Source organism: Vigna unguiculata, chromosome 8, assembly GCF_037176805.1.
Source record: "Vigna unguiculata cultivar grain cowpea cultivar isolate G323 ecotype 2 chromosome 8, ASM3717680v1, whole genome shotgun sequence".
Classification (NCBI taxonomy): domain Eukaryota; kingdom Viridiplantae; phylum Streptophyta; class Magnoliopsida; order Fabales; family Fabaceae; genus Vigna; species Vigna unguiculata.
In genome coordinates, this window is record NC_140799.1 from 36,526,536 (window position 1) to 36,553,374 (window position 26,839).

The window sequence follows — 26,839 nt, forward strand, 5'->3', positions numbered from 1 at the left end:
TTATCTTAAGAAAAAACTAGACAGAAGCTCTAGATTAATTTCAAGAAAAAACTAGACAGAAGCAAATATTTGAATTTTATAAACGAAAAAAGCTTACTAAAATGATTGGTACACTATTTTTCTAAATAGTCATAAGCAAAATCACTGATAAATATTTCATATCGTTGTTATGATATACTAGCGTAAACACATGTGCTATTGTACCTGTGTATATATTTTTTAAATATTATAATGTTATTAAGTTAATATATAAACTAAAATTATATTTATTAAAAATAAAGTGAAATATATCAATACAGATGAAAGAATAACTATTGATAAATAAAGAATAAGAAGAGGAGCAGAGATAATCGATTCTATAAAAAGTTGGTAAAAGTAATAGTGAATTTTAAAAATTTAATAAATTATTATATTTAAAGGATAAAATTGATATTTTAAAATGTGGACAAATTTTCTTTTTTATTTCCATTATTATAGATAATATAATAATGAAAAGAAGTAGCAGTAATAATAACCTGCTAGAAAAGCCAAAAAAAAGATTCAGAACCTTTACAGCTAGTACTTTTCTTTTGCCTCATAGACTCCTCAGTTGCTATATATTTTCATGGCTTAATTTGTTAACTGTTGTAGAAGGAAGCCATTATCATATATATTTTCTACTCTGAATCACCATCTTCAATTCACCACTACCAGTGTTCAGTGTTTGTGAGGAATAGAACACATGATGAAGTCACAGTCAGAGGTTGATAATGCAGTAATTATTGGAGATGACAGAAAGAACAATTGGGAAGAAAGGGGTTTTGCAGAAGACGCAGCTGCTAGCATGTGGCCTCCAAGACCTTACTCTTGCACCTTTTGCAAGAGAGAGTTCAGGTCTGCACAAGCTCTTGGGGGTCACATGAATATTCACAGAAGGGACAAGGCTAGGCTCAAACAAAACCCTAACCCTCATCATCACAATTATCAACCCTTTTACCATCACACCATCAAACCCTTATTAGGTAATCATAATCATCATCGTTTTTCTGCACCACTCTTCTCCACCCAGATAAACTGTGGTATCACTCATTCTCATAGCTATTCTAGTCAAGCAACTACAATTTCAACAACCAGATCAATCTCACAAGAAAATAAATTTTCACACACCTCTTCTTCTTCATTTATCTTTCGACAAATGGGGTCTCCCAATTCAGAACAAGAAAAGGAGTACAGTTTCGGAGGCTTGGAATGTGGTAATTTTGTTGAAACAAGTTTGTCTCAAAATTCATCACCTTGTTGGGACAGACCAAACATGAGTTGCAAGAGACTGAAAAACAGCATTTGTTCTCTTCCTCTTTTCCTCAGACCATGTTCAAAGGACAAAGGCCTGGCTCTTCAACCTGTGGAAATCCCACTGGGGCTTCATCACAGAATCGAAGACTTGGATCTTGAACTCAGGCTAGGGAAACAACAGAAAGTTGAGTAGTTATTTGTTAACTTATACAAGAAGCACAAGTTTTCAAGTTAATTATACATTTTAAGTCTCAGTGTTGCTTTGTAACCCTTGTTCCCCTAGTCACTTCTTTCTTGATCCTCCATTTTTTGTTGCCAGAAAAATGTTTGATTCTATTATCTCTTTGTTGCATTTTACAATCTTTGTTTTTCCTGTTTCCTTCATCATGCAATGCATAGTGTTTTTCTGTTTGTTTTGTATGTTAGTCTGAGATCAGTATGAGTTCAATAAGTAATAAAATGATAAAACAAAGAAACTAAATTTCATGAACTTGAACTCGAAGGAGAAGAAAAACAAGAACAATTACAATAACTTTTTGATAGAATATTGGCTGTATAAATTTATATTATTTTTTAAACTCAATTTCAACATAAAATATTTTTGCATTGTCATTTAATTATACATCGAAATATATCCTTAATTATTGTAGAAATATAACTTTGCACAAATCAAGCGAGGAATTAAAAAATTAATCTGATTTATTGTTATCCTTTTCTTTTGTCTCTGATCCAAATAATAATTTACAGTTTAGACGTAGAGATTGGATGCATAAAGTAACGTGAAAGTTTGGAGAAAGAAGAAAAAATTAAGTGTAAGGTATTGATGCAGTGAAAGAAAGTGACATTAAATGACAGTTAGAAGTTAATTGACATGACATGAATTCCACGTAACTAACAGTAGTAGTAACCCCACCCCCATAAAATCTCTACAAAAATAATAACTCGTTTTATTGCTGAAAAAGCGTTCTTTCTACGCATGATGAAAAAAAAAAATACAATATCAATATCAATTCAGAACAATGATATTTCACTTATTTTTTTTATTTATTTTTAACTCATCATTTTTATTAAATCATTTTTTTATATTATTTTAGTGATAATAAAAATATAAGTTAAAAATAAATTAAAAAAATTAAATTAAAATATTATTATCTTTCACAGGAAGAATTCATGTCTCTTTCGACTTAAAATTTATAAAATAGAAACATTCATACCGAAATATTTGAGGTAATTCTTTTCAAATTTAAGTCTAGAAGTTGAGTTATTTGTTTAAGAAATTTGAAAAAGATTTTCCAATGTACAAAGTTAATAACAACTTTCTATAACAGAATATAATATAAACTGTATGAAAGTATTAAAAATAAGTGATTACTTTTTATATGTGCTTATGCACTTTTTACCTTAAAATTAGAGTACTTGTTTTAGGTAAATATACGATTAGTTCTACATTTTTTTAGGATGAATAAGGTCAAATTTTTGCAGCTTTTATATAAATTTTTAAGCTGAACTTTTTAGCTTAATACTCTTGTTTGACTTTGTATATGAACTATAATATTTTTGTTTGACTAGTTTAGGTTGAAATTTTGTATTTATTTTTGGTGAAACATTTTCATCCAACCATATAGTCAATGTATAATCAATGAACTTTGATTGCTTTATTTACCTACATCAAATATTTATGGTTTGATGTTTCACTGTTTACCTTAAACTACTTTAGTTAAATGTATTGAATACCTTAGATTCATTTATTTAGTCATTTAATTAGAACGATTTAGGTATACACAAAATAACTTTGATGTAATATGTCATATTTGATTATTTTGAACAAATTAATTATAAACACATAATAACTTTGTTCTGATGTTGTAATAATTTATTTTGAATGACTTATATATATAGAATAATTTTAATATAATATTTTAGTAGTTTGCTTTGAACAACTTAATTATATATACTGAATATAACTATGAATTAATATTTTACTTGTTTACTTTGAACAATCTAATTAAATTAATTAAATGTCTTTTTATTCAAAATTAAGACACTGATTTGAGTGACAAATTAATGAGTGAAAGTTAAAAATCAATTTGAAAAATTTACACCTGAATTAAAATAATATGAAAATAAAAGTTATGTATTTTTTAAAATAATTTATAAGAAAATCCTGTGGACTTTTTTTGTAAAAATATTAGTAAAAAAAATAAAAAAAATTGATTTTACGGGAAAAATAATTGTTTATAAAATTTAATGTATAAAATTTACAGGAAAAAAATAAATGTAAAAATTTAATTTTTCAAAAATTACTTGTGAATTTAAAATTAGTAACAAAAATTATTTATAAAATTTAAATTTAGAGTAAAAAAACGAAGTTTTAGATAGTTGTTTTCGCAAGAAAATTAGTTATGAATTTTTATTTCGCATATTATTGTGATTTTTTTTACATGAAAATTTACTGGAAATATTTTAAAATTCTATGACAACCAATTATACATAAGTAAGTTACCTACTAATAAAAATAAAATAAAAAATAGTCAAAAGTTATTTTCTTATGTATTTCATCAAGAAATTAGCCGAAAATTTTTCATAAAATATAAAAGATTATACTAGTGTGTTAAATATTTAAATAAAAATGACATTCACGGAATAAATCAAATTAATTGAGGTATCATTTTAATTTTTTTATTTTTTATTTGTGAATATTCCCTAATTAGATAAAAAAAAATACTAATATCATACTACTGTTCAATAAGGTGATGAAAATCAAATACGATATTTCATGATAAAAAGATAGTACATAATTATATTTATTTATTATGTACGTGAACACGTGGAGTTATTTCTTTTTTCTACTTTAAATTCGTATCTCTTCACTTTCAACGTAAAAAATCAGATCAAAACACCTTAAAATTGACATTGTTAATTAACAATAATGAATTAGAATCTTAATTCACCTCATCATAACCCTAAAGTTTCCATGAATTTTTTTCAGCTATTATTTTCGGAATAATATTTTAATATATTTTTTCTTACCGTTTCTTAATTCATTATTTCAATCATCATTAAATTATTATGTTATATTATTAAAAAAATTTAAAATATAGATAATTTAATTATGATCGAAATACTGAATTAAAAATAAATGAAAAAAAGATGAGTTAAAATTTCGTTTTTCATTATTTTCTTCCTAACGCGTTCAAAAACTCAACTAACCACACGGATTCAAATTGAAGACATCGTTGTACAACATAATTAATGTTGTAAACATCACAGTGACATGGCCTAGTTTCACAAGCCTTCTTAACGTACGTATCTGTCTTTGTTTTTTCTCATTTTTCTCATGGAAGGATAGCTGTTAAACTTTTTCATGGTATAGATAGAAAGTACATTTAACATCATTTTATTTATTTATTATTATTTACTTTCTTTTTCTTTTAAAAATATAAAAAATAATTTTTATTAATATTATTTTACTCTTATATAAGTTATTAAATAATCGTCAAAAGTGTCAAAAAATATTTTTTATATAATCGTCAAATGGTGTAAAAAAAGATTTTTCATATAAAAAAGTTACAATATTCTACTCATTTTTATTCATCATTTGGGAAAATGGAGAGCGTTGTAATTATAGTAACTCAAAAACAGTGGTAGCCACCTTATTATGACACAGTCTCTGCTTTTCATTTCAACGGAAACTTTGTATGCTGTTTTATTTAACTATTCGATCTGCGAACAGAAACAACTTGAGAGAGTGAGAGGCATTGATGTATACCTTACCAGGGGAATTCACCTTCTTCTACCTACCTTCACATGCATCATTGCAGATTCGTTTATATGTAATATCATTGTATGCATAAAAAACACAGCAAATCAGAGGCTTAGAGCATTTTTTGTTCGGATTATATATATTTCTATATATCACCATTACAATCATTAGACCTAACTATTCTTTCCAAAAGAAATAAAGTTTTGACCCACAATTAAAAACCATGGTTAAAATTAATTATAGGATTAAATATGATTGTAGTTTTAAATTTACAAACAAAATTAAAATTTATTAGTTTTTCTTAAATATCTCATTAATAACTAATTTTAATAATTAAAAGTTTTAGACTAATTTAGTCATTATTATAAATAAAAAATTATAATTAGTCAGTTGACTTCTAAAATTTAGTTATTAAAATAAATTAATCACTAAACATTAGTTATCTCAAACATTAATTAATGACCAATTTAACAAATAATTGTAACTTTTGATTTATTGTAATAATTATTTTAGTAACTAATAAATCATTATTTTATAAATTGGTATCTAAATTGACTATTAATGAAATTTTTTTACAGTATGTTAAATTTAGGGCATACAAATTCTAGTTTTTTTAAAAATAAAATTTGGAACTAAAAGTATATTTGATGACTAATGTGACATTGAAAATAAGTTCCAAACTTTAAAACATTTTAAAAATTGATTTAGAAAATAAATGATAATATTGTAATTTAATTCTAAATTAAATTGGTTCTGGTTAACGTAAAGTAAATGATGCATGGTACGTAGTATTTGAGCAAGTTGTTGTTTTTTATAGATTTTGGATGGTTTTGGCTTGAAGTGTAAAATGCAGTATTAATGTGGATTCAGAGCAGTTGTTCAGAGAGTTGAGAAGAACTGAGAAATCCAGAGACCTAGCACGTGTGTGTCTATGTATTACCACTCTTTTCACTGTCTAAAGAAAACAACTAAACGGACCTATCAATACATTACCAGTACCATTGCTTCTTCAGGAAACTTCCACAAATCACAGCTATAAATACTATTCATTATAACACTTTTTTTTTTCTCATCTTATTTTTGTAGTTATATCTTGGTTTGCTTTAATGAATTCAGTTCTGCGCATTTTTTCGTTTTTAAATTCTGTTTCCGTTTTTCTGTCCTGATTTAGGTTGATGTAGCAGATCTCAATTGTGCTTTTTTTTATTATTTTTAGAAAATAAGTAGGTTAATTCAATTATAGTTTTATCTTGTTTTTCTAGTTAGTATTTAGATTGGAAACATAATTTGAGGAAGAGATTAGATGGATTTGATGAGACGAAGAGCGAATTATGTAATTGTTAGTTACAATTTCTAACAAAAGTATTTTTTTTTTTCAAAATCTTGATTCAATCCAATATGTCCGAAACTAAATTGTATGTGATTAAATTTAACATGAAAAAAAAAAGATAAAAATTCAACCCAATTCAACTTGATATTGTTTTAGTGGATTGGTTGACGAGTTTGTTCAAATCCTATCCAAGCTAACTGAGGAAGACTCTTAATATTATATATCTATAAGAAATAAATTATGCATTTTTCTCAAACAAGTAATTCAAGTGATTAATCAACCAATAATAATGGAAGTATTAATATTGATCTATTTATTTATATTATTTTGACTTTAAATGGAAAATGATTCTGGATGATATATTTGTCACAGGTACACCAATACAGTCAAAGAAAAATATTCTTAGCTACTAGCTACTTACTTAAAACGAAAAATTTCTAACTTTAATTGGAAAAGAACCCTAATTGATATCTTCATGATATACCTCTGGCACTTGGGTTTCACTGATAGAATAACCTAAATTCAACTATTTATGTAACTGTTTTTTGGTGTTGCATTGCATGCACAGTGATTGAAGTTCAACTTGTTTTTTCTGGGCCAAGTGATTGAGAATTGCATTCATGGGCTTAGATGTGGGCCATTAAGAATATTTTCCATACTTCTTACTGATAAAATCAAAGAATAAACACTTAAAAAAAAAGAATAAATAGCAAAAGAAGAGTATATCACACGTGTACGTAATAGCCATCTCGTGGCACAAATTGAGCTTCGTCGGAAATTGCAGAGGCAAGTGAGTCACAATGTTTTAGTTCGGCCATAAACGACACAAGATTATAACTTCATGGCTTTCGTGGCAAACATTGAGCTTCGTAGGAAATTGCAATGTCAAGTGTCCCACCCGCAATGTTTTTAGCTTCCCCAAAAATCACACCACCCTAAAGAATACCAAAACCACACTCTATACAATCAAATCATGTTCCTCAATTTTTATTGAAATTCGTTTCTAATTTTAATATATTTTAGTTTTTAAATTTTAAAAATAAATTATATTCTATTGATATTTTGAATACAAGTATAGTCTTTGTAAGTTAAAATATAATTTATTATTTTCATAACTCATAATCTTATTTAAGTATTTTTAAACTGAAAAACTTCCAAAAGAGTTCTTATTATCATCTACCTTTTTAAAAGAACATTTGAAAGTCCAGAATATGCCAAAGAATGGTCTTACGTAGCATATATGTAGGTTTAGGGTTGTATTATTGCGTACATGGTGAAGGGTATGCCACTTCATGGCTCTCATGTTTCACTGTTTGCCACACTTATGACTCATCATGTCATAAAACTATGTTCATTACCAACCAGGAACAATAAAATATGTGGACTTTGATGGTTTCACTTATAAAAATCAACCATAGTTCAGGGACATTTTATTTATATATATTCATATTCTTTATAATTTATAATATGATATAGTTATTGTTTATTGTGTTGAGTTTGTGAAATGAATGTATGAATCACAGCTGTATAGATATTCCTCCACGTTGATTGGACCAGAAATTGACATGTGTCACAGGTGTCAAACATCTAACCATCATCTTCAACAAATCATTCGTGTTTTCTTTTCCTAATAGACGGCAAAAACTAACATTAATTTGCAAATTATAAATGCACCCAAGGTGTTTGTTAATAAAGGGGTATAAATACAATAGAAAATTACCTTGTAAATTAATAAATATATTAAAAAATATATAATTAAAGAAGCATAAACTACCATTTAAAAAAAAGTTACGAAATAGGGTACAAAGAGCACAAGTTAAAAAATTATGTGCCAATACTACTAATGAAACCGAACATTGTTTCGGCCATGTAAAGAAACAAAAATATATTATCTCAAAAAGATATTAATTATTTTTTAATGATATTGTTGAGAAATACATGTACAAATTGTATTTGTTCTACTACCGTATGTAATGTTTTTTTTTTTATAAATTTGTTTGTCTGTTTGTATGAGTTTCTTTTCAAGTCGTCCACATTCATAAATTATTTTTTAAGTAAAATATCTTGAATTATTTAATAGCAAACTGTTTCTGTAGTCTTTGATGTAAAAAACAAATGGTGATTTTTATTTTCCTGGATAATTGTTTTGAATTAAATAAAAAGGTGAAGGTGTGAAAGGAGAAGTAGAAGAAGAAAGATGGTTGTTTGGAATGTACCTAAGTATTGGACACGCGTCCTCTTAATAATATGAGGAAGCTAAGGTATTGGTGCAAGGGTCAATCATGTTTCACATGCAATCCTACACGTGTTCTCTTTCTCATTCTTACTTACAACCTTTTCATTCGACAAATGGAACCAACGCCAACCCACGCATCACACACATTCACTACCTTTAACTCCTCCACTTTTTACATTTATTTCAACCATAACTTCTATCAACTTTTCATCATTTTAATATCAGGCTTAATTATTTTTCTGTCAAAATTCATTCATCGTTAAATTTTTACTCAGTTAAGAGCAAATAATACGAAGAAAAATGAAAATAATTTAGTTAAAGCGAAAAAACAGAACGAGAAAAATGTATTTATTTTTTCCACGTAATTTTATTTTATTTTATTTTCTTCCGATATGTTTTACTCTTCAACAAACAAAAACCTAAAAAATAATTGAAAGGAACCTAAATGTCCTGTTGATAAGAACATGCAATAATTGATAAATGCTTAAAATCTATAATAATAAATGAATGGATAGAATTTTTGTTTACATTTTCCTCAGACGTTTCTACTCTTGTTTATTTTATAACTACACAAGTTTTGTTAAAAATAAAATAATTAGAGTATCCTATAATCTTAAAATTTTATAAATATTTGTATATATTAATATATGTAAGTGTGATGTATTTTTCTTAGAAAATAATCTGATGGTTACAAACTTCAAATTTAGTATATCGATTTTTAAATACATAAAATTAATAATCAAAAGTTTAAGATTAATAAAACATACGACAAGTTACAAATAATACATTTATTAAAAAGAAAAGGCATTTTGATGTGTTGAAAATGGAATAAATATATTTTTAAATTTTGTTTCAATTGATAACTTATTTACGATGTTCTGTAAAAAAAAAATATCTAAGAATTGTGAAAAATCTATGTTTTATAGTAATAGATATTAGTGAGCGATTAAAAAAGTAGAGAGATATTTTGTATTTATAATACGATGAAAGGAACTTGAATTAAAATAGAAAAGATTTGAAAAGAAAAAAGCATGAATCAAGACTGGAGGCGTCAACGATGGGAGATGAGAGAATCAGACAAGAATCTCATATTCTACGATGTCGCCACGTGGTAGCATCATCAGGGGTGACACCTAAAAGAGAGAAAAAATGCGAAGGAGAAAAATTGAGCGGGTGTGTGAGAGAGAGGGTGTAAAGGACCATATGCGTGTCAGAAAAGGAACAAGTTTGGTCCTAGCGTGGGGAGTTCTCATTGGTCCACGTGTAGAGCGACAAAGGACAGGACCACGTGTAGGAATCAGAGGGAGGAGAGGATACGATCAAGGGTTGGGATTGCATGTGGGTATTAAATGGTTCGACGTCATTCCAACTGTACGTGTCGGGTGATGCCCGTGACGGTGACGGGCAGCTGTGTGGCCCCCACGTGCCTGCCCGGTTGCTCTTCCCTCTCTACAAAACCTTCTCCCCCAAACCAATCTCAATTGAACGTGCGTTTCGTGTATCGTATCTCACCAGAGCAATAATAGCGTTCTCCACTGTCTTCTAATTTTCGATCTTTTCTTCTCGACAATCGAAGAAGAATTTGCTAGTGAAAGCATTTACACGGTTTCAATCAGTGTTTCGTTTTGGATGGCTGGGATTTGTTGCGGCGTTGTTGGAGAGGCCGGAGAGACTCCTTCTCCGACCAAGCCTGCCTCGCGCCCTTTCACTCGCCGGAGTTTGGACCAACTGCCTTTGAAATACATCGCCGGAGTGGCAATCCCGGCGCCGGAGAATCCTCGGAAGCGCCAGAAGCTGGATCAGCGCGCTTCTCCGGCGCGGGAGTGTGAAAACGCGATTCAGAGTTCTGAATCGAAGGAAGTCGAGGATGTCTCGCTTACGGATTGTTCGAAGGTTTCTACTTTGGACTCGACAACGGGTGTGGTCGAGGAGGTGTATCCGAGGTATGGGGTAACCTCGGTTTGTGGCAGGAGGAGGGACATGGAAGACGCAGTTTCGGTGCATCCTTCGTTTTGCCTGGAAAGTCGTGAAGAAGACCAGAAAGGGTTTCATTTCTTCGCTGTTTTTGACGGCCACGGATGCTCACACGTAAATAAACTATAAACTATAGTTCTACAAATTAAAATCATGATACTCGTTTTCTTTTTCTCGGATCTTGTTCGTTAACAAGTTACTGTGATGTTTTTTTTACAGGTGGCGACTATGTGCAAGGAGAGGTTACACGAGATAGTGAAGGAGGAGATTCAAAAAGCGAAAGAGAATTTGGAATGGGAATCGATGATGAAGAAGAGTTTCGCTCAAATGGACGAAGAGGTGCAAAGGTGGAGCAGAACCAACGAGACACGCGCATGCAGGTGCGAGCTTCAGACCCCGCGCTGCGACGCCGTTGGCTCCACCGCGGTGGTTGCCGTCGTCACTCCGGAAAAGATCATCGTGGCCAACTGCGGCGACTCACGAGCCGTGCTCTGCCGGAACAGCGCACCCGTTCCACTCTCCGACGACCACAAGGTAATAATAATTTAGAGTTTATGGGTTTGGGATCTGAATTGATATGGCTGGCGCGTTCTTGACACGCGTGAATCGTTTAGGTTTATTGTGGTGGCTCCACTAAGGGTTAGTGGAGGGGAAAACTTTGGTGTGTGTCGAAACACTTGCACTAACAATCAAACCTTTTTGGTTTTGGTATCCGTTTTTAACAGCCGGATCGACCCGACGAGTTGCTTCGGATCCAAGATGCGGGCGGGCGCGTGATATATTGGGACGGGCCTAGAGTGCTTGGGGTCTTGGCCATGTCAAGAGCCATAGGTATTAATCTAACAAACTTTTCTTTCTCTACAAATACAAATACAAATACAAATACAGGCGCTGTGCGCATTATAGCATAGTGGAGAGAGTTGTTCGGAAGGATTAATGAACTTGTGTTGTGTTGTGCAGGAGACAACTATCTGAAGCCGTACGTGATCTCGGAACCGGAGGTAACGGTAACGGACCGGAGTGAGGGGGATGAGTGTTTGATACTAGGGAGTGACGGGCTTTGGGACACGGTGCAAAACGACACCGCGTGTAAGGTGGCGCGGATGTGTCTGAACGCGCAGAAAGCGGCGGCGTCTCCGGGGAGGGAGTCGGCGGTGGATTGCTCCGACAAGGCGTGCTCCGACGCCTCCATTCTGCTGACGAAGTTGGCGTTGGTGAGGCACAGTTCCGATAATGTGAGCGTGGTGGTGGTTGATTTGAGGAGAGATGAGGGTCAACAATAAAAAGGAATTAATAATTAATTGAATGTTCTAATCAACCGCCCCAAACCTTCATTCCTTGGATTTTTGTTATAGACGACAAAAAGGGTAGAAAATGAAGGTGTTACGTGGCGCACATCCCATGAGTCCATGTGATTGTAACTAAATACTAGTAAGTATTTTAAATCAAGAAGAGGGTGAAAATTGTAATTTCAGGTAAACGTTCACCAAATTATGCCAAATTTCAAAGTAGTGAAAAAAGTATCAACCAAGGCAACCCTTGTTTTGCTTGTAGCTATATCAATTATTGAAATTTAAATTACTAAATTGCATCTATTCATTTGGTTTCAACATTTTCTATCTTCTATCTGTCAACTTTAAAGTAGTGAAAAATGACCAACCAAGGAAATATAGATCCAAGAAACGATAAAACATTAAATTATTTAAATGCCCAGAACAGATCCAGAAAATAAAATCAAAGAAAATATCTAAAATTTTTAGCAGATTTCTTAGAAAAGAAAGAATATGTCGTTATTTTCTTTTTTTCACGAACTCTGATACCTTCACCAGCACATGCCACGTTGTTGTTAGCTTCATCCACGTGATAGACTGGTTCCATCCAGGAATCAATTTTATGTGTTTAATATTATTGTTTCCTGCAGAAAATTGAATTAATTTGACCTTAAATATTGAATATGCAACAACGAATGTGTTTTCTGAGACAAGTCTGGAAACGTGAATTTGTTTACAGAAGAATCACTTAAATGGTGGGTGTGACCTTGAAACTGAAGCACTAGGTTTGAATTTTGGGTGAGGTTTATATTATAAAGGAGGCAAAAGAACGTTTAAGGCACAATGAGAGGTGAGGAAAAAAGAAAATCAGACATGATTTGATAAGCAGATTGGCACCCAAAATGTTGTGAATTCTGATCACAGATATTTTAAAGCCATGATTTCAGTAGTCAATCCCACTTTCATGCTTCAATAATATTCCACCACTCCAGTTTTTCGACATGCAATTTTTCATTTTTCTCATTCCTTCTCCCCACTTTCTAGACATCACATGGAACAATTTACAGAACGTGGCTTGGATCTTCCTAAATATGCAAACGTACACGGTTATTTTTTAAACATAATCAAATAGTTTTCTGGAAATAATATAATATATAATATATAGGTTTAATTAGTCGGCATTTTTGTTTGATTGTTTAAGTTTGATCCATGATTTTAAAAAAATTTCAATAATTTTTTTATAAAATGTCTCAATTAGATTTTTTTCAATAAAAAATTATTAGTGCAGTTAACGGTGTATCACATATCAGTTTCTGAATTATTTATTTTCTATAATTTGATTTTAGTGTCACATCGAGTAAAAATAAAAAAATTGTACAATATATAAAGATAAAGACCGATAAATATATTTTCTAAAGATTTTAGATTGGAATGATGTTAATCCTTGTGCAGATAAAACTTATAGTTTATCGGTGTCGTGCATCCTTAGTGTTCTTCACTCCCTCTCAAAATATCCATTAATTTGATAATTCCCAATTATCTCTTGGTTTTGGTTTGTTGAAGAGTGTAATTGTAGCTTCATATATCCTAAATAACGTTTGGTGTGAGGATAAGGTTGAAAGATGAAGCAGAAGGTAAAGCTAAGGGCATGAATCAACCACATTCCCATTCCTGGTTTGGCATGTATAGAATTGGATAAGATATGAGGTGCAATAATATTATCCTATCCAAACCCTTCACATAGAATCAAATACGAAGAGTGCCCCAACCAAGTGGCCAAAATGGAGAAAAAAGGGTCACAATATTTAATTTTGTGAAACAAATTTACAAGAGTTAGGCACCCTTTCAGAAGAGGAAAAGAAAAACCAGAAAAGAAGAAATAGCATCCTTATGTTCTAATTCAATGGAAAGTGCACACGTTTCTCTAACATTCATCTAAAGAATCAATGGAATAAAAAGAGAGAGAGAGAGAAAGAGAAACCATTAGGACCCGGTTCAATTTTTATCGATTTTTTTGATTATAAAAATAAGCTTTATTAGGTTAAATGAAAAAAAGTTTTAAAAAAAATGAACGTGTATAACTCAATTTTAGTTTATAAAAGAAATATAATTCATTTGTTTTATTTTATAAAGAACATTGTGAAAAAGGTTATTGAAATGTGTTTTTATTCCACAAGTATGTTGCAACAACATATATCTAAAGTTTCCACGGCTCTTATGATGAGATTGACCGTGAATGTTCCACTTTTGATGATTGCCTAAATATACTATCCCTACGGAATAATGTGGTAAGAAATAATGCACAAGTGGGGGAATAATAGTTGAAAAACCCTTCATTCAAATTTATTAAACAATGTTACGAACGCAAGAATATTTTATAAACAACAAACCATAATACCAAAACTTTACTCTTACTTTCCACTTGGTATATATGTTGGCAAAAATTATAACTATTTTTAGAAGAAAATTGTAACCAAAACTCTCAACTGTGTTCTCCATGTCCAACATGTTAGTTTTGTTTTGATACTTACTCCTTGTACTTAATATTTTTGCTTGTCAAATTGTTCATTTTTTTTGTTTTTTCTTTATTACAAAGAAGACAACAAAGAGTGTTCATTAAATTTTATTTGCATGATATGGTTCAATCATATATCATAAAATATCCAAGATAGGGTCCATCCTGTTTCTAAAAATCAAGGATAATATAATAACTTGAAATTGCAAAAAGGGGTGGACCAACATAAATAGAGACCCTGTTTTACATGGTTAAAATGTAAGGACTTCATAGTTTAGTAAGATTTTTTTGGTAAAATGATAAGGAAACTTTCCCTTCACATAAGGTATAATCAAGTTGCATTCAATTTGCTAATTATTCCCTCAACTTAATTACATTTTCATGGGTTTAGAAGTGATTCAACTAGGTTGGATAATTTGCAATCACCATTATTTGCATTTCCTCCTTGGTTAAAACCATAACTACACTAAATTAATATATTAGTCATAGAGGACCTTATTGTTAATAATTTTTCAGATATTTTATACGAAGTTGTGATGCACAATTTATTGACGGTGAAAGTGTCGTGTGTGTATGTGTGTATTATCTATATACGTGTGTCAAAGTCTATAAATTAATTATGCATACCATAGCATAGCGACATTGCAATAAACCCCGTGAGTTTCAACTTATTATTCATAATTTAAATTCAATTCATTTAATATAAACAAGTATCGAAAGTGATTAAGTATATAGATTAAACTATATAGTCAAAATCTACATCAAATATTTTCGTGAAAAGAAAATTTACTTTTTGACAATTTTTGTGATAATCTGTACCAAACATGAGAATGTAAATGTTTTCATTTTCAAATTCTTGAAAATGTAAAGGAAAATTCTGAAGAGTGGGAAAGTATTAGATATGATTATATTCCAAAAGCAAGTTACCACGCGTTTAAAACTTGTGTGGCTTTGGCTTTTGTTGATGAGATTGACCATGAGTGTTCCACTTTTGGTGATTACCTAAATATTCTATCCACAAGGAACAATAATGTTTGTAAGGAATGAGAAAGTGGGAGAATAATAATAATAATATTAACAATATTAGTTGAAAAACCATTCGTCCAACATTAGACATAAATAAACAACAAAACATTTGATGAAGTTTGCTTGGACTTTTTCTTACTTGGGAGCATCAGATTCTGGTAGCTTGTCAAACACAAAGTGGAGGCTTCATCTCAACCTCTGGCTGTTGTTGATTAATCATTGGTAAGTTTTCCCTTTCTCTGGTCCAATTACAACTTACACAACTGGACTCTGCTACCACACAACTGTTCAATTACAATGGAAGGTTCAGGGCCAGAACATTAATGAGGACATTTGAAGCCCAGATCAAGGCCCAAAGAGAAAAGGTCAATCTTTTATAGATTATCCAAACAGGCCCATCCAATTCAAAATCCAGAACTAATCTCTGGCAATGAATTCAATCAACACCTTTACCATTCATGGACCCAATTACCAGCTAAGCAATATGATCATTTGGCTACATCAGAATTTAAGAGGAAAAAAGTGTACACATTACTTATCAAGTGATTATTTTTTAGTTCAGACCATCCTTCTCCGTTTTTAGAGCAGAAGTTCCTTACCTCTATAATTCCCAAACAAGTGAAGAACAGAAAAATAAAATAAAGTAATCAGATAGGACATTGTTCCAAATTCAACGGGATGGCAGTAAACAACAAAAACAAAACTAAGCAGTGGCAGTAAAGAGGAGCAATGCACAGAAACACCAGTATAAATACATAGAAGTAGATTATCAAGTAGTCCAAAACTGATATTGCATATTGTAAAACGTACTCTTCATCCTTTTCAGCAACTAGATAAGCATAAAGAAAACTCACTAAATATTTCTGTCTATTCTATTTCCTCAACTTGAACAACATGATGGAAATTGAATAATGCTGAACCATCTAAAGACTAGTCAACATCACTCCTACACAAGTACACAACATATTGGCTTCAGGTAAAAGGCAAATGTCTTAACCTTGTGCACCAATTTCACCATCCAAGATTGCATGCCTAGTTAAAACAATCTCTTTTACAAGATTTCTGTAAGTGAAAGGTCTAACAACCGCTCGCAAAAATAGCTCTGGAGGAATTCTGCTTCTCTTAATCCTTTTTCTCCATTTTCCAATCCCAATATACTTCCACTCTTCTGGACTCACCTTTGCTCGCTTGCCTCTCAAGGCAGTTTCATCTCCATCTACTGAGGGTGCTGTCTCTTCCTCTACATTGTGCATCACTGGTTGCTTCTTATTCAGCTTTTTATTGGTTTCAAGAGCCTTCCTTGCCAGATTTTCCATTGCATCCCCGCTACCTAATGCTTTTTCAAACTCCTCGTTCCAATTAAAGTCAGTCTCATCCTCTTCCATGGCCTCATATTTGCCGTCTTCACCTTCCTCCATGTCCATCACTAGATCTTGGTTTTTATAGGGATCAACATCATCATCATCATCATCATCATCATTCAGCTCCTCTTCCTCCTCATCATCATCATCATCTGCGTCATCATCACTACCTTCATCCTCAATCCAATCGAGAATTTCAGTATCATCAGGATCATCAACAACAGCATCATCTTCTTCATCAGGAGCATCACAACCCAGCTCCATCTCTTCCAACTTAGCCTTCCACTCCTTTGTATATGGATGTAACAATTCCACGGGATGGTTTTTCAACAGAAACTCCAAACATTTTGACTTTTTCTCATCACTCAATTTATCATACGCATTCACCACATCATCGACAAATGCCTTTTGATTCACCTTCACAATCTTACACAATCCGCCGTAGTAAGTACACAACTCAACACTACCATCATCGTTTTCCAACTCAAAAAGAAAATCCTGTTCTGTTTCAGGGTTAAGTTGTTGAATTAGTGGCTTGAAAAAGCCATCCTGTGGCTCAAACCTACACTGGAACACAGGCTTCTTCACATATACAATATCAGGTCTCATCCATGCAGCACATTGCCCTATCGCCGACCTAGCCTTGTTCCCAAGTCTACCCATCAAATTCCACTTATCCAATCTCTGTTGACCAGCCTCAAGTACTACTTCACAAACTAGCGTCCATTGCTCCCACGGAAGCTCTGAAAGTCTCCACCTTGGGTGCCTTACAAATACCCAAAAATACCTTAACTTGCTTTGATCCAGCTGCTTCACTTTTTCTCCATAATCTTCAGCCATTTCAGCTTGTTCAATTTTCTCCCACTCCTCATGGTCCCTCACTTCACCGATTAGCGTCACACACTCATCCGTGATCCCTCCCCGAACTGGATCGCCCACAACAACCCCACGCCAAGAGTAGGGTCCATATTGACCATACTTGTACCAATCATAAGGATGACGCAAATTTGGGTCATCCTTCTCCATGAACCGGACCATTCGATCATACCCGAGGCCAATCTGTTGGAGCTCATCCTCAGTGAAGTTATCAGGATAATTCCCACCACCATGAGGGTTTTTCAGCCTGTAGAACAGAGACTCCGCATACTTCTTGGTTCTTGCGCTATTAATGCGCCTCCACCGACTCCGTAACTCTGCAGCGCCTTCAATTCGACCACCCGAGGAGCCATCACCACCAGACTTCTTGCTACGACCAGCGTAACACCTCAGGTCCCTTCTTGTGCCCGCTGAATTCCGCCCCAAAATTGAGGATTCACTTACTGGTTTAGGGATTTGGGAGAGTGATACAACTGCAAAGCGTCTGTGTGAATGGAATTTTAGGTTTGGGGTTTTGTGAAAAGGCCTGAGAGGAGAAAGTTGAAGGTATGTTGAAGATGGGTTGAGTGTTGTGGGCAAGAATTCACTTCTAAAATGCCTGAGATCCATCTCAAAAACCACCCAACACCACCAGCTAAACACATAAACAATTGCAAAACAAATTAGTTTTTCAAACCAGAATCATCGAAAAAACAACAACACTAGTTCAGTGTTTCAAAAACGAGAATCATTATAAAGCCCAGACACGGCAATTTTGCCTCGCGTCCCACTTCCGAAGCGTCTCCGACACGGACACGCCGGCGAATCGTGTCCGACGATGTTTGTGGAGTTGGACACGGTTTGCGGAGTTCTTGGACACGCGTGTCAGTGAAGAATGACACCAAAATGCGGGAAGAAAAAGTCTGTGAACGTGGAAGAGTAGAACGTGAGTGGCGCAGTTTCCAGCTTCTGTGATTGTTACTCTCTTCGTTGCCTGAAGAAGAAGAAAAAGGAAGCGGTACGTGTTGCTGATATAAACTGTGAATAGATAGATAGTTTGAAATGCTGAAGCTGCTGGACCAAGTGAAGAAAAGATTATACCTAAAAATGAGTTGGGAGGGCGAGTGAACCTAATTATAATACGGATTAAAATCTTTTTATAAATTATAATACGGATTGATTTTTAATTTGGCTAACATAGAATCTAGTCCATCTAGATTAAATTTGTGGTGAGCTGAATTGGTTGACCAACCTGCAAATAAAAGATCACATAAATGATTTTTGTTAATTTAAGCTTTATATTTGGATCAAGTTAGTTGTTTTTTTAGCCAACACATAGATAATTTGTATTTTTTATGATTTTAGTTTGTATTTGAATTATATTGAAGTTTATTTAGATTTTAATTAGAATTATAATTTAGTTATGACCAAAAAAAATAAAATATTTGTATTTTTTTTTAATTGAGTGAGCTAGATCTGTTTAACCTACCAGATTACCCGTTTTGACATCTCTAATTATACCAATAAAAGTATATAACTATTTGAAAAATATTTGTATTCAGCGTATTATCTTACGTATATTTATAATATAACCTTGACAGGTAAAGTTGAAAAACGTTAATTGAAATATTAAAATTAAATGATAATATATTCTTAAGAAAAATAACTACATAAATCCTTTTTATTTGTTTAGAAAGTTGCATATAATTTTAGTGTGTTTTTTTTTTTCATTTTCAGCTCCATTTATATTGTGTCCTTGAATAGAATTTAAGCCTAGCTTACTCTTATCCATTTTATTAATGCAGAAAAGGGTTAAAAAAATAAACTAAAATCCGAGAAAGAAATGAAATGAAGAGGAAATAATTAAGAAGTGCTGAATCATTTAGTAAAATAAAGTCAAGTCGCAGTCAAAAAATTGTAACCTAACTTGTGTCATTTCTTAGTTTATTTTTAGATTTTGTTATATCTTAATCACTTTTAATATCTCCTTACAATTTTTCCTCTAATATTAAAATCATAACAAACTTACATCTTATTTAATCTTTTATTTACTTATTTAGTAAAACTATAGATATTTAAAAAAAAAAAAATACATACTTCAAATATCTCAAAAAATGCAGATACTAAACTAACTCCGATAATAAATCAAATCTTTTGCAATATTTCCTTTCACTAAAGGATCAAGTTTGGACCACTTAAACAATTTTGACTTCCCTATTTAAAGAAATAATATTTTCTGTAATTATTATTATTAGAAGGTAGCTTTTTAATAGATAGATTAAAATATGAACTATAACTTCTATAAATTTACTTTCAAAATAACTCTATTATTATTATTATTATTGTCGTCGTCTCTATTATTATTATTATTATTGTCGTCGTCATGCTTTCGATTTAGAAAACACTTAAGAGGTTAAAGTTTAGCCAACGCAAGTAGATTTTTCTGAATTTGGAAGTAGTGCTAACAGCAACAAGAACAAACAAAGTACCATTGGTTACAGCAAACTGAATAACAAGCCATGGCTTGTGACTATCCATGCTTATTTTCATAGAAAGTTTCTTTAAGTTAAAGTACACTCAACGGATCTAGGTGTGGAATGGTGAGAAACAGAAAAAAAAAAAAAAAAAAAAAAGGCATTTAAGTTAAAATCTGTCTGGTGTTCGTCCTAAAACTGTGATATACAAATAAATTAAATTATATAAACATGTTACATGATGTGCACACTATACGAATCCAACTGCTCTGGAGATTGGGTGTCAAGAATTAAAATTGAAGGATATTTGGTGGTGCCTCATCCTCCTATTCGTAGAAAATCAGTGTGACTCTTGCTGTTGATTTCCCCATTGCAGTTGCAGAGATGTAAAAGAGTGAGTTTTCATTATCCGCGAAGACGCTTGTCACAAACCAAGACCCTATAACTTGCATGAGGACCCTCAGATGTGTCTCGCAATGTGACATGCCAGCCCATGGCATTACCAATCTCAATAAGCTCATCCATGATGGCAAGAGTATCACGGATGTATGCCCGTCCACCAGGTCTGAGTATCCGATCCATCTCAACCATAATTGATGACACATTGCATCTGATAATACACAAATGAATGAAACAATAGTAAACTCAGACGTAACAACTTAACAAGGTAAACTTGAACAAGTTTCTTTTATGCAATACGCATTGATGAAATCATAATACATGATCTACATGAAGAATAAAAATACAAATAAAACTTATTTCTAGATGGACAAATGTTTAGATGCAGGTTATCAAGGAATAAGCAGCAGATTACTGTGGTAATGGAGGATGAGTTACACATCCGATATTCAAACCATTTTACTTTGCTAGAGAGAAATAGCATCTTGAGTAGTGAAGTGTAATTACTAATCCTACGAACGGCAGATTAAAACAAACAAAGAACAGAAATAGAGGTAAAAGTCGGTGGAGCCACCATGAGTCTACCTGACATACTTTTAATACTCAAACCTTTTTTCTTTTTTTTTTTTTCATTTTATCAAAACAATCGCAAAAGTAACCCAGAAAAAGATAGACAGACAGTTGAGAAGTAGAGAAAAAAGTACCTTTTCTTCTCAACGGAAAGCAGGTTCGCAGCATGCAGTAAATCATAAGTTCTCGGATAGGTGTCAAACGGTTCGCACCTAAATTACAAAAAACATAAATAGAGAAATATTACAACTTTCTGCCAGGTTCATAAAATATTGGTACAATATTTTTAGAATGTATTCCGGTTTGAGGCTAAGGCCAACAGCTGGGCTAAACACAAAAATTAGTTACAGGAGACACGGCAGGGGAGAGGGTATTAGGTATCTTTTCATTTGGAACCTTTAGAGGTTGGGCAGTAAGAGCTTCAATCCTCTCCCTGAGGAGCATTAGCTTACAGGGGTCATCTAATGTGATAGTTTGTGTTTTTCAAATCAATAACATTGTTTTTTGTTTCTATTGAGTTTGATTCCTAATAGTATGCGTTTAACAAAATGACTAATAATTTTAATAAAATACCAGTCATGCATAACTCCAATCAGCCCGCGGTCATATATAACAGGTAAGGTGTTTGAACCACTAACAGGAACAACATTCATAACCCAGCTGTCAAGATTCTGATCAATCAATGCTGCTGCAAATCTGCGAAGTACACAAATATACTAATCAGAAAATCCTAAATTCATAATATAACACGAAAAGAAATAGGATAACGACCATACCCTCCAAAACCAGCTTTCATGTCCATAACATTTCTTAATTTCATCTTCTTCCAACGTAAGACACGTACATAGCTTGCTATAATCTCACCCCAGTATTTTGATTCAGCCTTAAAAAGCTCATTTCTGGATATGAAAGCATCAAATTTTATGCTTTGAAGCCTATCAGGTGGAGTATGCAATCGTGCAGGCCATCTGGCAACATTTGCTCCATATCCATTCTCAGGCAGTCGGGAGATGCAAGCTTTTAGATTAGCATACCTAAATTAATGAAGCAAATAATGAAATTGTCAATATCGGGCTTTTTATAAAACACTCCGATGCTTGATAAAGTTATCACAAAGCAGACCCAAATTGTTCATTTTTAAGAACTATACAACTTGTCATTAGGTTTCTTCCTAACGGTTGGCACTGGGTTAAAAGGGTGTTTATATAGACTACAAAAGATTGCAAATATCACAAACAAACAAGTAGAGTAAATTTAGATAACATATTCCGCATCGTTGAATACCCATACATAATAGTTTCTGTTTCCTTCTTTTCAATTTTTTTTCTGCTTTATCCACAAATATTATGTGCTCTACAAGGTAATTTACGTGAATTTTAAAATATTTATATAGTGGCTTCAGTGAATTGTTGGTCATGGAAATAACTAAACTTTTTATTTTATTTACATATAACCCAAAAAAAAATAGTTCTTACTTGGGAAGCTCTCTATCACAGAAGATGACAGTAAATTTGGCATTGATCACATAATTGGAGAAGACAAAAAAATGTCATAATAATCTGTAGATCAGGAAGGCAAGAACACAAACCAAACATTGTCGGGGTCATCACTTTGGCCACACAGTACAGGTTGAGTTCCTGCCTCACGATTTAGATAGCAGCTATTGTCAGAAGGTTTCTGCCATATTGCAACATACCCATCTTTTTTTAAAAACTTCCAGCATAGACGAGTAGTAAGATTAAGCATCTCTGAGATAGCAAACAATTTCATGGGTACATCATGTCAGAAAATGATAATACTAATACCGAGGTACAAAACTAAGCATTATACAAATACAAGAACCAGCTGAAAAGTTACAAGAAATTCAACTTATAAATAGTTATCAAGTTGAATGGTACCTTTCCATTGTTCTTCTAACACTTCCTCGTGTTTATAAACAGGTTGGGCAGCCCAGACAAAGTACCCACCTGCCCTTAGCATCCTATTAACTTCAAGCAGTAAAATACCATCTTCACCACAAGTAAAAATATAGATGTTAGAGAAGAAATTCAAAGTGAGCAACTGACATAGATATTGGAGTAGCACATTGAAAAGGATCTCATTTTATATTCAACAACAGTACTTTTTATAAGATTTAAAGCATTCAGAAAAGAGTCCTGCCCTCCCCCCTCCTCATTCAAACCCTTTTCAACTAACAAGGAAACACCATATCAGGTAAAAATTGATATCAAATCTGCACACATGGTAACTAGTTATTAATTTTCTTAATAAGAAAAATCTAACGGGGAAGAAATCAGGACCCAGCAAAAGATGGTAATAAAAGATTAAAGGATCTTTGATGTGCTTGTTAATTTAAGGAAGAAAAATATGAAGATTTACTAGTCAAAACACAACATATAAATACAGTCATTCATGTCATAAAGAAATAGAAACTCAAAAGACAACTGAGAAAATGAAAGGGAGTGGGAAGCTTTAAGAACCACTGACTAAATACAACATGACTCCCACTAATCAAGTAGCTGATAGAAATCATACCATCCCGAGTCCAATTAATTCTACAGCGTGAACAATGTATCATGTCAAAAGCTTGACTTGGATATAACAATCGTCTAGTTGCAAATGCAGCAACCATTGCTGGCACACCACGCTCAAGAGCAAACTGAATCTGATTCTCATGAACATCCTTGGGAGCAACAGACATGGTTATAACATTTCGAGACAGTAAGTATGCACCAAAACTAGCAACACCGCAGCCAACATCAAGAGCGACTCTTATGTTCTGCCCAAACTTAATATCAGGAACCGTCTACAAAACCATGACATATAAACATCAGAATCATAAAAGAAGACACACCTACACTGTCCATAAAAGCAAAACCAAGGCATACAATATTTTATTTAATAACCTCGGAAATATGATCCAAGTATTGATCCGCTCCATGTATAAATTGTGTACCACCCCCAGGAAACCTAAACTTATCCTTGCCTTTGGAAATCCAGTTTTGACCCCCTTTATCTTCAACAAGACGAGTGTGAGGAACATTGCTGTACCAAACCTACAAGAAAAAACACATAACATTACATTAAGAAACCATTGTAAAAGCACCCTATCCAAAAAGAAGGACAAGTAAATTCTCAAATTTAGACACAAAAATGTTTACACTAGTGCATGACTGGGAGCAACTTTTCTTTTAGAAAATAATAATCCTTTTCTTTTTTCCAAAAAAGTATAAAAACAGGATGACATTATATAAATTCAGTAAGAAACATCTATGTACAAACAACCAAAATTTTAACATCATATTAATGAACAAGATCACATTATAAAGTAGCCAACTGCTATTAAATGTAAGTAAGTATAACTTCATGTATAAATTATGAATTTGATTACAAGCACTGACGTGAAGAAAGATTTTAAATTGTCATCCACTTAGAAAACACTCTGTTCGTTTTTATAATAGTCATTATGTTCATAAAATGAAGCGGAAAACCTTTTACAGTGACAAAAATGCATGGAAATTAAAATGCATCCATAATGTAATTTTTTTTACTACATATTAGAATCGCTTTAGCAATGATAATTTGTAATTGATTGACAGTTTACAAAGGTTTAGGATGCCAGTGCATAACAATTAAACAATCAAATTAAACTGAAAAAAGTAAACCATTAGTATTAGTAGTAGTTAGTATAAAGTGATCCAAAGAAAGACTTACTAAATAAGTTCCCAAATGACGAAGTGAATGTTAGTACAACACCAATGGTTTTCCGTAAATTTTCACCAACTTAGTTTCATGTTGAAAGATTAATTTTGAATGCAGATTTGATTATAGGTTCAAGCAACTTTAGATAGTTTTTTACGTTACAAAAAGAATTTTATACTATTGAGTTGTACAAGTCACTTCAAAATCAATTTTAATCAAAAACAATTTTGCCAGTAATAATCCAAAAACATAGGAAGGAAGCTGTTACCTCGTCGCGGCTTCTGGGCCAAGGAATCGAGGGACGGTACCCTTTAGGCGGCGGAATCAAGCAATGGAATCGTTTCCCCTCTTCGGGACAGTGCCTCTCGAATCTTTCTCCTCTCTCCGTGGACTCGAGTTTCCGAATCGCATCCTCGTTGTCCAAACACGGTATATGCTCGCTCATGCTGCGCGGGCACATTCCAAACTTGCTCACAGCCACTCTGGGAGCTGAGTCGGAATCCTCGGCGACGAGGCTCACGTTCCCCGCCTCATCCGGCGCGCCGTCCTCGAAGTCACCAACCTCGAACTCGTCGGACATGGTGCCATTCTCGTTGAGGATCCCGAAGCGCTTGAACACGTCCTGAGGCTCAGAAGCGGGGGGAGGTACGGGGAGAGGCACGGGGGGCTTTGGAGGCGTGTGGGCATCGATTATGGCGGAGACGTTGAAGAATTGGTTGAAGTTGGGGGATACGGTGACCTCGGCGGCGGTGGCGGCGGTGGTTGTGGCGGAGAAGAAGATGAGCTGGGGAGAGGAACCGTCGGAGAAGTGCTTGCCGACGAAGAAGAATGTGAGGGCAACGAAGATGAAGAAGAAGACGATCTTGAGGGTGGTTCTGGGGTAATCGGCAATGGTGGCGGTGTAGGGTTTCATGCTGGTTCGATTCGCGAATCGAAACGAATCGTTTCGATGAGACTTAATTTGATGCAGTGTGCATGTGACGCTGCTAATAACTGTGCCACTGGAACGGAGGAACTGAAGCACAGCACCGACGCAGAAGTAAAACGGCAATGTTCATTTCTCTTTTTCGTCACTAAGCTTTTATTAAATAAAAAATAATACCATATGTAGGAGAAAATTGTTCACAATAGCAAATCATAGAAATTATAGATAAAAAAAAATATTGCTAGAAATATTATAAAACTGAAATCAAATAGTAAGTAATATGTTGTACAAAAATATTATTTCCTATATCTTCATAATTAAGAAGTTTAAATTAATTTTCTTTTATTTATTTAAAATTTTCTTTCTTCTTAAATATATAAACGTTATATTGATTTTACGCTTTTCCAATTCCTTGATACTTTCATTGAAAAAAAGAAGAAGAAATTAAACAGTGTGGTTGTATTGGTAACAGTGGCACATATATGAATAATAAATAGGAGCACCATCATAGTTTGCGTGCTTATGAATTCCGACACCTTTGCTTTCCTGTGAAGATTATTAATTTGTTGGCTATTCTATTTTTATCTTTGAAAAAAAAAACACCTTCATTTTTATCTTTATATTTAATAAGTTTTAAAAAGTTATTCTATTTTCATTCCCATAGGATATCGAATATAAAATTTGCAATTTTTTGAAGGCCATGAATAGTTTCACATGGTTTGTATAATTTTCTGAAAAATAAATTAGACAATTATAGTTTTTAGAATTTTCTTAGTTAAATTCTTCTTTTAAAATCGATTTTATGAGATGGGGGAATCTGATTCTTTTAACTTCATTTTTTTACCTTGAAAAATAATATCTTACAAGAAAATCACGTCACGTTGAATTAAAGGAAATTTATATAAATACTTGCAGAAATATTTATCACAAATAAAATAAATTTTATTCATTCTTAAAAATATGATTCTGGTAACCTGTGATATTTGTATTAAATTATTTAATATGGCAAATAACTATATTTCAAATAACTATATAAAGATTCTCATATATGTTTATGGCAAATCAAATATATTCTAATTATTCTTAAGTATATATGATTCCCACCTAATATATTATTCTCATTAATCATCATTTGGTACATAATTACTCTAATTTTGTATTATTAA

At 32.7% G+C, this 26,839-nt stretch overlaps 4 protein-coding genes across 4 annotated transcripts; 2 read left to right on the forward strand and 2 right to left on the reverse strand.

The window, feature by feature from the left end:
* Positions 1-721: 721 nt before the first annotated feature.
* On the forward strand, positions 722-1,465 carry LOC114195124 (uncharacterized). Its single transcript, XM_028085515.1, has one exon. It carries the CDS (start codon positions 722-724, stop codon positions 1,463-1,465), a length of 744 nt encoding a protein of 247 aa, XP_027941316.1.
* An 8,608-nt stretch (positions 1,466-10,073) lies between these two features.
* Positions 10,074-12,170, forward strand: LOC114194678 (protein phosphatase 2C 37-like). The gene is made up of 4 exons (XM_028085041.2): positions 10,074-10,689; positions 10,795-11,109; positions 11,301-11,406; positions 11,536-12,170. The coding sequence occupies exons 1-4, from the start codon at positions 10,231-10,233 to the stop codon at positions 11,856-11,858; spliced, it is 1,203 nt and encodes a 400-aa protein (XP_027940842.1). The 5' UTR covers positions 10,074-10,230; the 3' UTR covers positions 11,859-12,170.
* A 3,991-nt stretch (positions 12,171-16,161) lies between these two features.
* Positions 16,162-18,704, reverse strand: LOC114194690 (uncharacterized). The gene has a single exon (XM_028085056.2). The coding sequence runs from the start codon at positions 18,231-18,233 to the stop codon at positions 16,380-16,382; it is 1,854 nt and encodes a 617-aa protein (XP_027940857.1). The 5' UTR covers positions 18,234-18,704; the 3' UTR covers positions 16,162-16,379.
* Positions 18,705-20,098: 1,394 nt separating this feature from the next.
* On the reverse strand, positions 20,099-25,820 carry LOC114194605 (putative methyltransferase PMT11). Its single transcript, XM_028084942.2, has 9 exons — positions 25,017-25,820; positions 23,953-24,102; positions 23,582-23,852; positions 22,945-23,055; positions 22,635-22,794; positions 21,823-22,080; positions 21,620-21,742; positions 21,181-21,258; positions 20,099-20,687 (listed from the first exon to the last, which is right to left on the reverse strand). The coding sequence occupies exons 1-9, from the start codon at positions 25,659-25,661 to the stop codon at positions 20,483-20,485; spliced, it is 2,001 nt and encodes a 666-aa protein (XP_027940743.1). The 5' UTR covers positions 25,662-25,820; the 3' UTR covers positions 20,099-20,482.
* Positions 25,821-26,839: the final 1,019 nt, after the last annotated feature.